Source organism: Stigmatopora argus, chromosome 10 (assembly GCF_051989625.1).
Source record: "Stigmatopora argus isolate UIUO_Sarg chromosome 10, RoL_Sarg_1.0, whole genome shotgun sequence".
NCBI classification, from domain to species: domain Eukaryota; kingdom Metazoa; phylum Chordata; class Actinopteri; order Syngnathiformes; family Syngnathidae; genus Stigmatopora; species Stigmatopora argus.
In genome coordinates, this window is record NC_135396.1 from 10692884 (window position 1) to 10707103 (window position 14220).

Genomic DNA, 14220 nt, shown 5'->3' on the forward strand with positions numbered 1-14220 from the left:
CTATTACTTTAAAATATGAGTTATTGATTTTCTGTGCACTGTAAAAAATATTTTGCCCCCCAATGGAACAAACTTACTTTCTTCCCCTTGCTCTAGATCAGGGGTGGCCACATCCAGTCCTCGAGAGCCCCTATCCAGTCTGTTTTCCATGTCTCCCTCCTTTAGTACGCCTGAATCAAATGATCAACTCATCAGCAAGCTCTCCAGGAGCTTCATACCGATCCTGATGATTTGATTCAGGTGTGTTGGTGGAGGGAGACATGGAAAAAAGACTGGATAGGGGCTTTCGAGTACCGGACTTGGCCACCCCTGCTCTAGATCTTCATTATCACACTAAGGGCAAAACATACAAGAAGTAAAAACCAACAGGTATTGTAATGGTTGATTAAGTGAAATTTAAAAACAAGTCACCAATATGTTGCTTAAATGCTCTTTTGGTCATCCTGTTTTGTTCATTTGCACAAGTAGAAAAAAATGCAGACAGTTTAGCCAAAACAAACACCGGAAGTGGGGTGACTGACACATGTTTCCAATGATTGGGAGCACACGGTTTATCGTTTTGGTCTCATTCTGTCCTCTCTCACTGCAGAGGAAACATGAGGCTGTCGGCTGCGGTGCTTCTTGCTCTTGTCACTCACATTTTAGCAGCAGATGGTGAGTACAAACAGGGATTTTTATTTATACTTCACATGAATTTGAAATATAAAGGCCATTAAGTGTTTCCCTGGAATTGGCTAGTGTAGTACGTACTTTGTTTCGTATCCAGCTTTAGCTGCAATAGGTCAGGTTTGTTGTAGATTGTCCAAAGAGAGTGAGAATATCTTGCCAAGAAAATGAATTCATATATCAACTTTCTGCTTGCTGTTGTAATGGCATTTGTTTTTTCATTTTGGGGTCTCAAATTCATTTAAAATTGAACTAAACAAACATCAACTGTGTTCATTTTTCACATCGTTAAGCAAAATTGGCCATCTTTCTCATGAACATGATAGACATTTTTCTTTGTCCAATGGTTGCTAGTACAAGTCGGAACACAAAGAAAGTGCTTCTGATGGAAGAACGCTTTTTTTCGCAGGAAAAACACAACACAAGTCACAGTACTAAAATTCTATCGCTTCGACATGTATTGTTCCAATGGTGAGGTCTTTTGGAGCTATCTAGGCAAAGATTGATCCAGCAAATCATGCCTGGATCCTTGAACAAAACATGCTCTACAGTGTAAGAACCTAAGACTGGGTCCAAGGTGCCCCCCCCCCAGTTAGTCAGTGAGCCTAAACATGAAGCAAAGAAAACAAAAGGAGTAACTTGAGGACGTCTGTGAATGTTTTTGTGTAACCTAAATTGGATACAGATGGAAGAATCTCTACAGATATGAAGACTAGGTGTTCTTTCAGCATCATACTCAGTGGATTTTTTTGTATTGAAAAAAATTAAAAACATTCAGTATGTTTACTAAATAGTGCTATGTGAGTTTATTCCAAAATGTGCTGCATAAATTTGGGATTCCTGCCAAGAAACTGGATAGTTAAGCATCAGGCATTTGAAGAGAAGCTAAATGACTTTTTTTTCTTCAAAATAGACAGTCCAGTATTTTTTCATTGACTTTCTGTGTAAAGCTAACTTTTCTCCTTCAAAGAGTCATGCATGGCCCGCTGCGAGAACGGCTTCGACTCCGAGAAGAAGTGCCAGTGTGACAACATGTGCAAGTACTACAAGAGCTGCTGTGCTGACTTTGATGCCATTTGTGGCATGATGAGTAAGTTGTGGTATCAACTGAGCAAAACATAAATATTCAATAATTCAAAAGCACTCTTTTACTCTCTCTCTCATAGCTCGTGGAGACACATTTGAGTTAGCGGAAGACGACGATGATTATCTCGAAAGCACCACACCATCGGCCCGGAAAGCCCCCGCCGTCAGTCCCACTCTGCGGCCTATTTTGGACTTTGCCTACAAACCGCAACGCCGACCTGGAACCACATTAGAAATGAAGAAACCTCCACCGAGGTCTCCGAGACCCACCGACCCCCTGCCAGTGAGACCCCCCGATAGCACCAAAGTCAATTCCACGGCAACACCTCCAAGTGCCACCATCCCCCCGTCAGAGAAGCCCCGGGGTAGCACCTACGTACAGGTTGCTCACACGACCAGACCCCTCACGACACCCGGCACCCCCATGACATCCGGCACCCCCACGACACCCGGCACCCCCACGACACCCGGCACCACCGCGGCTCCCAATCCCGACGGCGAGAAGTGCAGCGGCAGACCCTTTGACGCGTTCATGCAATTGAAAAACGGCTCCATCTTTGCCTTCAGAGGTGAGTCTCAGCCTTTTCAAATTCCAACCAATAAAAACATTGAGAGATCCATGATGGAGTTGTCAGAAAAAAAGATTGAAAGATCTGTCTATCACGCTTGAAGAAATTAATTTAGTTTGGCCCTTCCTCTAGTTGTTCTCAGTTCCTTTCAACCTTCATGTCCCTCACCAGGTCACAGCTTGATGCCTGTAAACAATCCTAAACGAAAGAATTCCCTAATTGCCCGAAAGGGGGTTAACTAAAAGACATGAAAGATCTACCCACACACTCTGACCATGAACAATTACCTATGATCATAAGCCGTGAAGTGGCCAAATTCAGCTAACTAAAAAAAAAATCCTCAGGCATTTTAAAAGTGAAAGGTGATCAAATGTAAAATCCACATTGGACGTGTCTAGAGAAATTTAATTCTGTGCTTGGTTCACACTTCAGGGCAGGATATTTTGTCAATTCTTTGGCGTGTGTGTGTGTAGCCAAACATATTGCAAAAAAAATGCGACCTTTAGGTGAACGTACCATGTCGGTGAAATAGCACACATGCACACAAAAAAAATTCACATGTTGCAGTGTATTTTGAGCAGTAAATATAGGCTTTTTTGGTCATTTTGAGACCAATCTACTCCCACGGTTAATATTTTCGTAGATGCATGATTGAAGCTTAAAAAAATGAATGTAAAAATTGTTAAGATTCCAGGAATTCCTCAAAACTACTTTTTTATAGTACTTAGCTTTGAGACATTTTAAGTAATTGTACTTTAATACTACTCCAAACTTCAATCAGTGGAACAAAATGGCCATGTATTTATTTTCTATGTAATCCAATAGGAAAAGTTCGAATATAGCCTTCGCCTGAAGTACGCTGATCAGAAAAGTTAAGCCTTTGACCTTATTCTCTTCTTTTCTAGGTGAATACTTTTTTGAGCTGGACCAAAAGACAGTACTTCCTGGATATCCCAAGCTCATAAAGGACATATGGGGCATTAACGGGCGCATTGATGCTGCTTTCACGAGGGTCAACTGCCATGGAAAGACATACATGTTTAAGGTAAGCAGTACTAGCTGTAAAATGAATTTGAACAGAGCATTCACATTGAGTTCAAATCCAAATAGGGGAACCAGTACTGGAGGTTTGACAACGGCGTGCTGGATGAAGGCTACCCTCGTCATATCAGTGTGGGCTTTGAGAAAATTCCAGATCATGTGGACGCTGCCTTCGCCCTCCCAGCTCACAGCCACAATGGCAGAGAGAAGGTTTATTTTTTCAAAGGTGAAGCCGGACTTTATGAGATTCCAGCAATCCCATCACACAGGCTACTCAATCGTTTGCCTCTTTTTTGGTATCAACATTAGGGGATCGGTATTACATCTATGAGTTTTTGCACCAGCCTTCCCATGAGGAGTGTGTGGCAGTGTCTGAAAGGTCGCCATCCACACTGTTCAGCCGCTACACGAACATGTATGCCAGCAACTATGGGAGATATTTTAGTGATCTCTTCTCAGACAGTGAGTACAATTTTATATAATATTAATAATTTTACATGTATATATTGTTTAATTAATAACATCTAATGCAGCGATACTATTGATAAACAAAAAAAGAACCATAGTCCAATTACAGTTCAGTTGTATTTAACTTTTAAGATCCTAGTGAATTCCACTTTTTATTAGTTTTTCCATATTATTATTATTTTTAAATACGTTTATTTTTTTACTTGTATTATTATGATATAGCGGTTCAGAAAATGAATCAATGAAAGATTAACATTATTATTTAATGAGTTTTTTCAAATGTAAATATGCATTCCTCCACTGTTTTTTTTAATGGGTTAGCATGGTATTTAATTTGATACCTTTTACTTGATGTTCATTTAGCGCCCCAGCATCACAGTCATCACCATTTCATTGACCGAGACTGGAAGGGTCTTAAGTCACCAGTGGATGCTGTCATGGCTGGCCGACTGTATGTCCCCCCACGCCGTCTACAACCGGGCCAAATGTGGGACCGCTACCAACAATCTCAACAGTACCAACAGTACGGCCAGCAGTACAATCAGCAGTACGGTCAACAGTGGGGGCGTAGGAGGTGGAACCGCTCACCCAACTGGGAATCCATGGCTGAGAGGGGCATGGGCATGGGCCAGCAATTTGCCGAGAGGGGGATGGAAATGGGCCTGAGGCTAGCCGAGAGGAGAATGGAGATGGAGGAACGACTGGGACGGGATTGGAGCAGGCGCTGGGATCAGGACTGGGACCAGGACAGGCGTAGAGACGGCTACAGGAACAATAACAGAGGGAACTACGACTCCAGATACAGGAACGACAGGCCCTTGGGGAGGTCTCTGCCCGTACAGAGCGTCTACTTCTTTAGAGGAGGTATTGTGGAATATCCTACTTTGACTTTTAAGGTTTCACTCTTTCTATTTCTATTTCATGAAAGTGTTGTGGTTTAAGCATTATGCCTTCCGTTTAATAGGACACAGACTAACTTGTTTCGTATTTTCTGTCTTCCCGCTTTATAGCTGTCAATATAAACTTTTATAGATCAAGGGTCCATCTCGTTTTACCAGAAGCAGCATCACAGTAACAAGAGTTTATGTAGCAATTATAGTAAAAATGTCTGTCTTTGCCTCTGGTTATGTGCAGATAAATACTTCAGAGTGAATCTCAGTACCAAGAGAGTGGATGCCGCCTCGCCTCACTATCCCAGATCCATCGCCAAGTACTGGCTCGGCTGCTCGGACAAAGCAGGAGCTGAGAAATAGTAACGTGAATCATCTTTAGCTAGATTTGAGTCAGATGATATCAGTTTAACTTGCTTGCTTGTCGACTTGAGCAAATATTGTACACGAGTTAACGTCCAAGGTCTACTTGACCTACTTTTTTATCACTGTTACATCACCATTCTGTTTCTGAATGTAATCTTTAAAAGACTAAAACCACCTGCAATGGTGGTAATTATATTTTATATTACTCCAAATAATTTATGCTCACTTTTTATCTTTTTTTTTACAATTTCGATGTACTTTTTTTCAGTATGTGACAACTACTACTAATTCGTGCGTCACAAGGCAACTTTGGGGGAAAATGTTTTTCCGTTACAAAAAGTAACTTTTACTCAAATTTTCATCACATTTTAAGCATTTTTATCAATATGTTTATCAGAAGAAAAATCATGCTTCTTGTCAAACCTAAAAACCTTTTTAACAATACTGAAAAAAGTATTTGTATTGTATACCATTGACGAATAAAGACATTTTATAGTCAAACCATTCTTTTCCCACTCTAATGATATTTAGGACAATTCAACTGCACATTTATTTTCCTTCATATTTTTTCCATTTGTGAAAGCACCAAATGACCAAAATATACAATGTCAAAAACTTATGACTATGGCATTATATACGTAATATTGTACTATAAATATTTTTCCCTGTGTTTTGGTAGATAGTATAAAATATTTACATTGTTAAATGAATTTCATTGCAATTATGTACACACGTTGAGATTCCAGGTACATATACTCTATAGTCCACCATTGAACATTTCACTTAGGCCAGGCGTGGTGAACACGTGGCTCTCGAACCGCATGCGGCTCCCAGCCAACATAATTTGCTTCTTATCATATTTTGTATATATTGTGGCTCTATGCCCCATTTCATGTTTCTCTTATTTTCATTCTCTTAAAACACACTCAAATTCACCAGAGCCCACTAAAAACAAATAAATTATATTTAAAAAGTAATTTGGCAGTTGGATTTTTTTCATGCCGCTTCTGACGTAAGGTGTGGCTCTTTGACTCTCACAGTTTAAAATGTTGGCTCTTTGTGTCTAACTTGTTCGCCACCCTTGACTTAGGCGCTTGTGTTTGACGTATAAGAATGAGTAATCATAACATTTTCATAGCATGGTTCATCTTTCCCACCTTCAATAAGAGCGGCAGCGTCCTCTACTGGCCCCACAGTCAAGTATCCACTCTCAGTTTGCGCCTCACCCTTCTCATACTGTTGTATTCCGTCCGGGGGGTCTGCCGAGGCCCCCTCGGGGACGCGCTTCAAAATGGACGAGAGCGGTCTTTTGAGAGGAATGCTCTCTGACGACCCCATGTCAGTAGTAGCGGAAGCATTTTGCGACGCGCGCTTCCTCCTCACGGGTTTAGCGATGGCGGGCTCAGCTCCCGAAGGCCCACCTTGCTCCCACACGCTTCTCCGAGCACCGAGTTTCCTCCTGGGCGGTTTGGAGATGGCTTCGGCGTCCTTGGTTTTGCTTTTGCCAGGATCGTGCTCTTTTTGTCTCTGAAGGCTTCCGAGTCTCCTCAACATGGCTTGAACGGGGCCTTCCGAGCTCGTTCCCGCCTTGCCCACCGTCACGTAAACGGTGGTGACCTTGCTTGAAACGCCGGCGGGATGATCAGAAGTAGAAAGGACTGAGAGTTTTTGCTGAGCAGCCGTGTTGGACATGGTGCGTCTGCGTCCCGACGCGGTCCGGGTCATGTCGCCGGACTTTTTACCCTCGTCCTGATCTTGATCGGCGACCTCGCTGCTCAAATCTTGGTGGTCTGTCAACTGAATTTCGATACTATCTTCCCTCTCTTTGGCCTCATTTCCGACTTCATCGTCCGGTCGGGAGGAAAGCGCCAAACCTCCCCGAGGGGGCTTGGATTTGCGAGGGTTTCCGGGCAGAGCAACGGTGTCTTGAGCCGAGCCGCGCCTTTCTTTGGGACTAAAGCGGGTGCCCTCTGCAAAAGAGACGGACGGTCGCTTGGATTTGGCTATGCTGGAAGTGCGGGGGATGTCGAAGGGGGAGGTGATGTCCTCGGTGCTGAAGCTGCACGGGTCCAGGAGCATGTTGCACTTGGAGCTCATCTCCTGGAAGTGGCTGGCCTCCACTCCGAGGTTGTCTGTCAGAGACATGAAGAGGAATTTTGGAAGCTTTGCACTGAAAAAGCTCAATGTGAAATAGCGCAATTTCCAGGCCAGCAGTTGTACTTTCATAGTTTGGCTGCATGGTCCTGCCAGTAATACTCAAGTAGTGTGCCTTGTGATGTTTTTTCACATTGGCAGATATATGAGAAGGGTAATTTTGGTGTGCCCTTACACTCCAGAGTTGGTGTAATTGTTCAGAAGTTATACTATAGATGGAAACTTTAATTAATTTGGTAGAAATTTGGAGCAAGGTTGAAGTTATTGTCTGTAAGGATAACTGCTAATACTGTTGTTCTCCACTTTATATATTTTTATTATTTACTATCACGTATATACTTTGTCTCAGCTCTGCATGTTATTATTTACTATCATGTTAATTGTTTTTGTCTTTGATTAAATACAATTACCCCGTAAGGAAAATGAACACGAGTAAAAATTAAGATTGAAAAAACCTGAAATGAATAAAAATGACAATTAATGAGAAAATGTACACCAAACTGAAATTGTATTAATTAAAACAGATCAAAATAAAAGACTTGATATTTCTATTTTATGCCCAAAACACATCAAGTTGTTTCCTCAATGCTGCACCTGACAAATAAGCCCACTTATGAAAACTAATAACATTAAAATATACACCGTATACTACTTAGCCTGTATAACTAACCTTGCTCCAGAGCGACCTACTCTATACATGCTTTTTGTCATCCACCATTTTTTAGCTGATGCAATGTATAGTCAGAAAAATGAAGTACTACCTTCTCTCGGGGGGACGCAGTAAAGAGCCTCCCCCTCTTCCTCATCACTATCGAAGGACGAGCCGTCAGTCACCCAGCCGGAAGAAGGAGGCTCAATGAAACTGTGGTTGAAGGTCAGCTCGGGGTCATGGTGAGACACTATTTGAAATATGAAACAAACATATAAACATTAGCATATTCAAAAAGGGATAAGAGTGTTATTATAATGACTAACACTGACCAGTCACACGAGGGAGGCCAGAGGACCAGTCTGACATGCAAGGTAGAGCAGCACCAACGTTAGCCAGGACACTGTAGACGTGATATTTCATCCGTACTGACAGATCTCCATCTGCCACCGTATTCCTGGAAAGGATATTAATTTAAAGATGTTTCTACACTTTAAGCAAGTACTTTGTTGGGACTCATTGACAGCCGTAGAAGTCAAGTATAAAGTAGAACTGACAGCGAATGATTAGGTTTTAATGCCATTAACCGTACGGGATGTCACTCCATTTTGATTGGGTGGGCTAGCAGTGATTATTCAATGTCGTTCTTGTTACAGTTTACAGCAAGCCACTAATAAGAAAAGAATGCTATAACTCTATGTGAGACTCATTTTCCCCAATTTATTAATATTTTTGTCTTTAGTCTCCTATAGACTTTTTTTTAACACAGACACATTTGGACGTCTATTTACGCCATAATGCGTTTTCAATAATTTTGACTAACTACCACAACACATACTCTGTGATTAGGGCTGGCAGTGAATGAGTTAAACTAATGACAAATACCTTTTACCTACATGCCCACTGTAATGAACGCCATCCAATTGACATTTCCAAATAATTTGACCGAGTTTATATCTAAGTGGGCTTACTGCAATTCTATTCTATTTCAATTCTATATACAAATGTGAAATATGGAATCAACAACTTACAGCTTGTCTGAGGAATAATGCTGATTTAGAATGTGAATTACTTGTATGTGATAGTGACTCCTGACCTGTCTTTACGATCTGCCGGGCCTCCTCCACAACAAAGACAGCAGCAGAAGATTGCAAGGAGCAACAGGAACAAAGGAACTAGTAGACCCGCCAATAGAGCACTTCGGTCACCTGACACATACACATACATTGTACATAAACGCATTGACTAGGCGTGGAGAAATGAGAAAATGGATGGACATACTGTTTGGGCAGGCACCAGTGACCGGATGGCAGTCAACGCCTTCTCCGCAATCACAGACTGAAGAACAGTTGTGGCCAAAATGAGCGACGGAGCAAGTATTATTACAACTGCAAAAGATTTGGGTAGAAAAACAACAATGATGTCATTCCACCACAGCAAAACGAAATATGGCCTCTGTATTTAAGCGATGAGTCATCTCTATTTTTATACATGCGACAATAAAATAGCTCATGAAAGGATGCCAGTGAGCAGAATATATCATTTCGGGTTATTTTGTTTGTCTTTACGTTTTCTTGCCTTGTATGGAAATGAGCAGGCACCTACTAAGAACATTATTGGATTAAGTAAGTCATTATTCATTTTGACTACTTAACTACTATGTTGACTACGGCTAATTTATTATGTTTACTACTTATTTATTATGTTGACTACTTATTTATTATGTTGACTACTTATTTATAGATAATGTATTTATAGTTTTTTATTGATTGTTTATCTGTTTGTTTGTTGTTGCGTTGACTACTTATTTTTTACTACATTATTATTTATTTATTTGTCTGTTTGTTGTTGTTATTATTTGTGCACTTTGTGGTGAAGCTTTAAATCTCCAAAATAATTTTTAATTATGATGGCACTATTATGACAATAAAAGCATTCAATTCAATTTGAGTATTTTTAATTATGATGGCACTATAATTGAAAAAAAAAAATCCAAGCAAGGGATCAAAACTCCTAAATACTGCCTATAATTCATCCATCCAGCCCCATTAATTTATTCATCTTTACTCACCACTTAGCTCAGGATTTAAATCAAACTACCTCTATTTACATAGAGATGATCAGTTTATTGATGACGATCTGCAAAATACTGGTCCACACCTCCTCGGTGGCCTTAAAATGCTGCTGGGTATGCGAGAAAGACAAGCTGTACTTATCAATCCGAGGCTTTCAAACAGGTGACACGCCCAGAATTGGAATGATCTCAGCTTCCTGGAATTATATAAAGATTTTTCCCTCCACATCTATGTGGCTTGTAAAAGAATTGGCCATAAAAATGATAACTACTGTAAACACGAGAACAATTATGTATTACAAGGAAACCACTTCAATGCCTCACGACTGGAACATAATAGAAAAGAGACCTTCAGTGTGTGAAAATCAAAGTATAAATGTGAATAAATTGGACTAAAGGTGATGTTGCTATGACTGTGTGAATGAAATACAGCCTACCTCTCCCCCTGAAAACCCAGCTGACAGACACATTTTCCTGTCACGTGATGGCAGTCACCATGGTAACAGGGGCTGCACAGGAAGCGGCAAGCCTCTCCATACGTCCTGTCGGCGCAGGCCACCTCGCACCTGGTAAGAGAGAGATTGATGACCCAGTTGAATGAATGAATGAGCCTGTACTGTGACTTTTGTTTTTGGTTCTTATACGATATCAAGTGCACTGAGAAGTACACAAACATTATGTAAATGACAATATTTTTGTATTAAGACTTATTTGGCTGCCATTAAAGGTGACAGAATAGGAATGAATGAATAAATTCATGTTTTCACACTGATAAAATGATGTACATTACCTTTTCATTGCTTTTTTTATTCATTCATTTTCTGAACCACTTATCCTTACAAGGGTCGCGGGGTTGCTAGAGTCTAGCCCAGCTAACTATGGGCACCCTGAATCGGTGGCCAGCCAATCGCAGGGCACAATGAGATGGACAACCAATCAATCACTCAGACTCAATTTAGAATGTTCAACCAGCCTACCGTGCATGTTTTAGGGATCTAGGAGGAAACCGGAATACTCGTCGAAAACCCACGCAAGAACATGCAAACTCCACACAGTGAGGACCGACCCGGGATCGAACCCAGAACCTTAGAACTGTAGGGCCAACCAATAACCACTAGTCCACCGTCTTTTTAGTTCTGTACCTCATAATGACCTTAAAGGCAATGCTTCACACACCTTGGTCCTTTCCATCCAGGATCACAGCTCCAACATGTTCCACTCTTGGGATCGCAGGGCTCATTCTTTCTGCAACGTGGGCACTTATCCTGGCATCCGTCGCCATAGTAACCGGGCGGGCACAGGCGGTCGCACCGCGTCCCGTTCCAGCCGGGTTCACAGGCCGCGCAGGAGCCGTCGGTGGACAAGCACGTTTCTTCGCCTTTACAGCTTCCACAACTGAAGATTTGATTGGTTAATACGCATGTCACGGGAGCTTTAAGCTTTCTTCCACTCACCGTACCTGGTTTTACATCCACTGCCGTACGTCCCGCGTTTACACGGCTGGTTGCAGTAGTCACCCCCGTACCCGAGATGGCACACGCACAGCCCGCTGGAGGTATCGCAGCGACCGTGCGCCAGGTTGCAGTTACATCGCCGATCGCAGCTGGGCCCCCACCAGCCGGCTTTGCACTCGCAAACGCCGGTCCGCTGGTTGCACTGCGACAAGTAGCAGTTGCAAGTGACGGGACACTTCAGCCCCCAGTGGCCCTTCCGGCACCGACAGCGGCCCGTCAGCTGGTCACAGCCGGGGCCCTCCGAGCCCCCCGGGACACACTGGCACGGCTTGGCACAAGTGGATGTCCACCAGCCCTCGTCGCAGCTGCAGTTTCCGTACACGGGATGGCAGACTCCGTGGTCGCCGCATTTGCAGGCGTGCTGACACAGGGGACCCCAGCGGTTTGGGTTGCAGGTGCAGTCGCCGGTGACTGGGTGGCAGCGGCCGTGTGGGTGACACGGGCACACCCGACGGCAGTCCGATGACCAGAACTCAGGAGGACACCCTGAAATTCCAGACAGTAGATTCTATATCAGTGATATTACAACAAGGACATTATTTTTATACCAGGGGGATTTTTCATGTCATCATGCCCTCCCTCTCTTCACTGAAAAATTACAGGATTCTACTTCAAACTTTTGTATTTTTCTTTTTTAATTTTCTGGAAGTTTCCAAATAAGACGTATTTTCTGTTGCCTGATTTTGAGTATTGTCTAGATATTAGTTGTGTTAACTTAAATGATCAGTTTTTAGGACAAAATCCTATTTTTCTGAGAAACCAGAGTTTGAAAGATAAGGTGTGCTAACTTGAAATACTAAGTTATAGGTAATTGAAATGGGGGGTTGGGCTTAATTGAAAGATTGAGTTGTGTCTACACAAAATGTAGTTTGAAGTCACCCTTTCCTTAATTATGATGCCTTCAAAAAAGCGTACTGGCAAGAACTGAACCATTTTGACTATTCACTTCACTATGCATTGCTGTCAGGTTCATATCTTGCTTGGGTTATTGTATTATATATATACACTGCATATGTACTTAAATTTAAGTTCTGCTTATTTTTTTAATTTTCATTGATAACTTGCATTTTTAAGTTACACATCAATAGTTGAAAATGTGAAGCAAAACGGCTGAAATTCCAGTTATGCTTTTTTTTACTGTACAAAAAAATAGCTTCTTCATATCCTACTGCCTAGCCTATTCATACTGACTTAGTAATGCAAACACTTGAATTGGTTTTGGAAAAAAAATCACATTAAAAACCATGTTGATTAAACATGAACATTTTCTTCAACTGTCTTGCATTTAAAAGATGAACTAATTGCATTGATAAGCATCTTAATTTTGTTGTCTAAATAAAATTGCTCAACCATTTCTAAAATAAAGTTTCTCCATACAATAAAACCGTAATGTTAATTGTCCACTCACGTGTTTTACAGTGGGCTCCATAATAGCCTGGCGGACAGCGGCACACTCCAGGATACACACAGAGTTCATCCTTCAGACAGGCCTGCTCACCCTCACACACCGCTGTACACACAGACACCCCTCTATAGTCTAGTGGTCTCAAACCGATTCCGCAAAGAGCCACAGTAGGTCCTGGTCTTTGTTTCAACTCTATCCAGTGTCAACAGTTTAACCAATGAGGAGACTTCTAAAATAAGTAGCACCTGACTGCAATCAACTGATTACACTTGCGAAAGGTGTCCGCTTGTTCGGTTTGAATGAAAACCTGCACCCCCAGCAGCCCTTTGAGTACCGGTTTGAGACCGCTGCTATAGTACAAATAACATACACAAGTCAATCTGAATTTGTGTGCTCAAACTCACGGGTTGTGCACTCTGTTCCATCCTGACGCCAGCCGGTGCAGCACACAAGGGTGGATGGGGTTCTGTAAAATAATTTTTGGACTAGATTAGATTAGAATTTTATTTCATCCCGTAATGGGGAAATGTCTTGGTTGCAGTAGCAAGACAGACACAAGACACACATAGACCTAGGTAAGAAACTGGAGCCAAATGAAAAGGAACTCAGTAAAAGGGAAAATTAACACGTCCTCATAAAGCAGCTAAACAAGTCAACTCTGAACCTGTATTAACAACTTCAAGATTTCTTCCATGACTCAATCAGATATTGAAGTGAAAGATGGCCAACCTGGGGTTGTGGCAGACGTTCCTCCCTGCGGGGTCCAGTGTGAGTGCCCAGGACAACCAACAGCAGCATAAAATGGTCAGAATTCTCAAGAGAAGAGGCATTTTCTCCAAATTTCTCTCAAATTTGAGCTCATGCGTCTGTCTCCCTTAAACAAGGGCCGCCCTCCACCCTTCCCTCGCTCTCTTTCTCTCTCCACCGAGTCGTCCTGTAGCAGTAATGTCGGGGTCAGAACCGCCCGGTTTCCTCTTCCCATTTCCTGGGGAAGCTGAAGTCGCTTCCTTCTATTCAGCCACATGAGGCTTTTTAAAGATGGGGCACCACACATCCATGACGGGAGTACGCAAACACACGACCTGAACGTTTGTCTTGTTCCCAGAAGGTACACTGCTCCCGTCATCCTTCAGATAATGTGTACAGCCACAAGGTGGTTTAGGAAGTGTTGTCATACCTCAACGCATACAATAGCAATTTGTGATGAAGTTTGGGTTTGATAGATTTTTAAGCAGTATATACTATCTATCTAGCAGCAGTGGTCCGCAAACATTCATTTATTGTCCTTGCCGGTTATCCTCAGAAGGGACGCGGGGGTGCTGGAGCCTATCCCAGCCG

At 42.2% G+C, this 14220-nt stretch overlaps 2 protein-coding genes across 2 annotated transcripts; one reads left to right on the plus strand and one right to left on the minus strand.

Moving 5' to 3' along the window:
• Nucleotides 1-283: 283 nt before the first annotated feature.
• On the plus strand, nucleotides 284-5587 carry vtna (vitronectin a). The gene is made up of 9 exons (XM_077610648.1): nucleotides 284-369; nucleotides 590-654; nucleotides 1637-1756; nucleotides 1833-2321; nucleotides 3227-3366; nucleotides 3432-3588; nucleotides 3672-3824; nucleotides 4194-4694; nucleotides 4965-5587. The coding sequence occupies exons 2-9, from the start codon at nucleotides 597-599 to the stop codon at nucleotides 5081-5083; spliced, it is 1737 nt and encodes a 578-aa protein (XP_077466774.1). The 5' UTR covers nucleotides 284-369; nucleotides 590-596; the 3' UTR covers nucleotides 5084-5587.
• scarf1 (scavenger receptor class F, member 1) lies at nucleotides 5453-14169 on the minus strand. Its single transcript, XM_077610642.1, has 11 exons — nucleotides 13612-14169; nucleotides 13287-13348; nucleotides 12886-12987; nucleotides 11423-11963; nucleotides 11140-11358; nucleotides 10401-10529; nucleotides 9171-9277; nucleotides 8986-9097; nucleotides 8222-8346; nucleotides 8002-8139; nucleotides 5453-7218 (listed from the first exon to the last, which is right to left on the minus strand). Exons 1-11 carry the CDS (start codon nucleotides 13710-13712, stop codon nucleotides 6173-6175), a joined length of 2682 nt encoding a protein of 893 aa, XP_077466768.1. The 5' UTR covers nucleotides 13713-14169; the 3' UTR covers nucleotides 5453-6172.
• Between the last annotated feature and the right edge of the window lie 51 nt (nucleotides 14170-14220).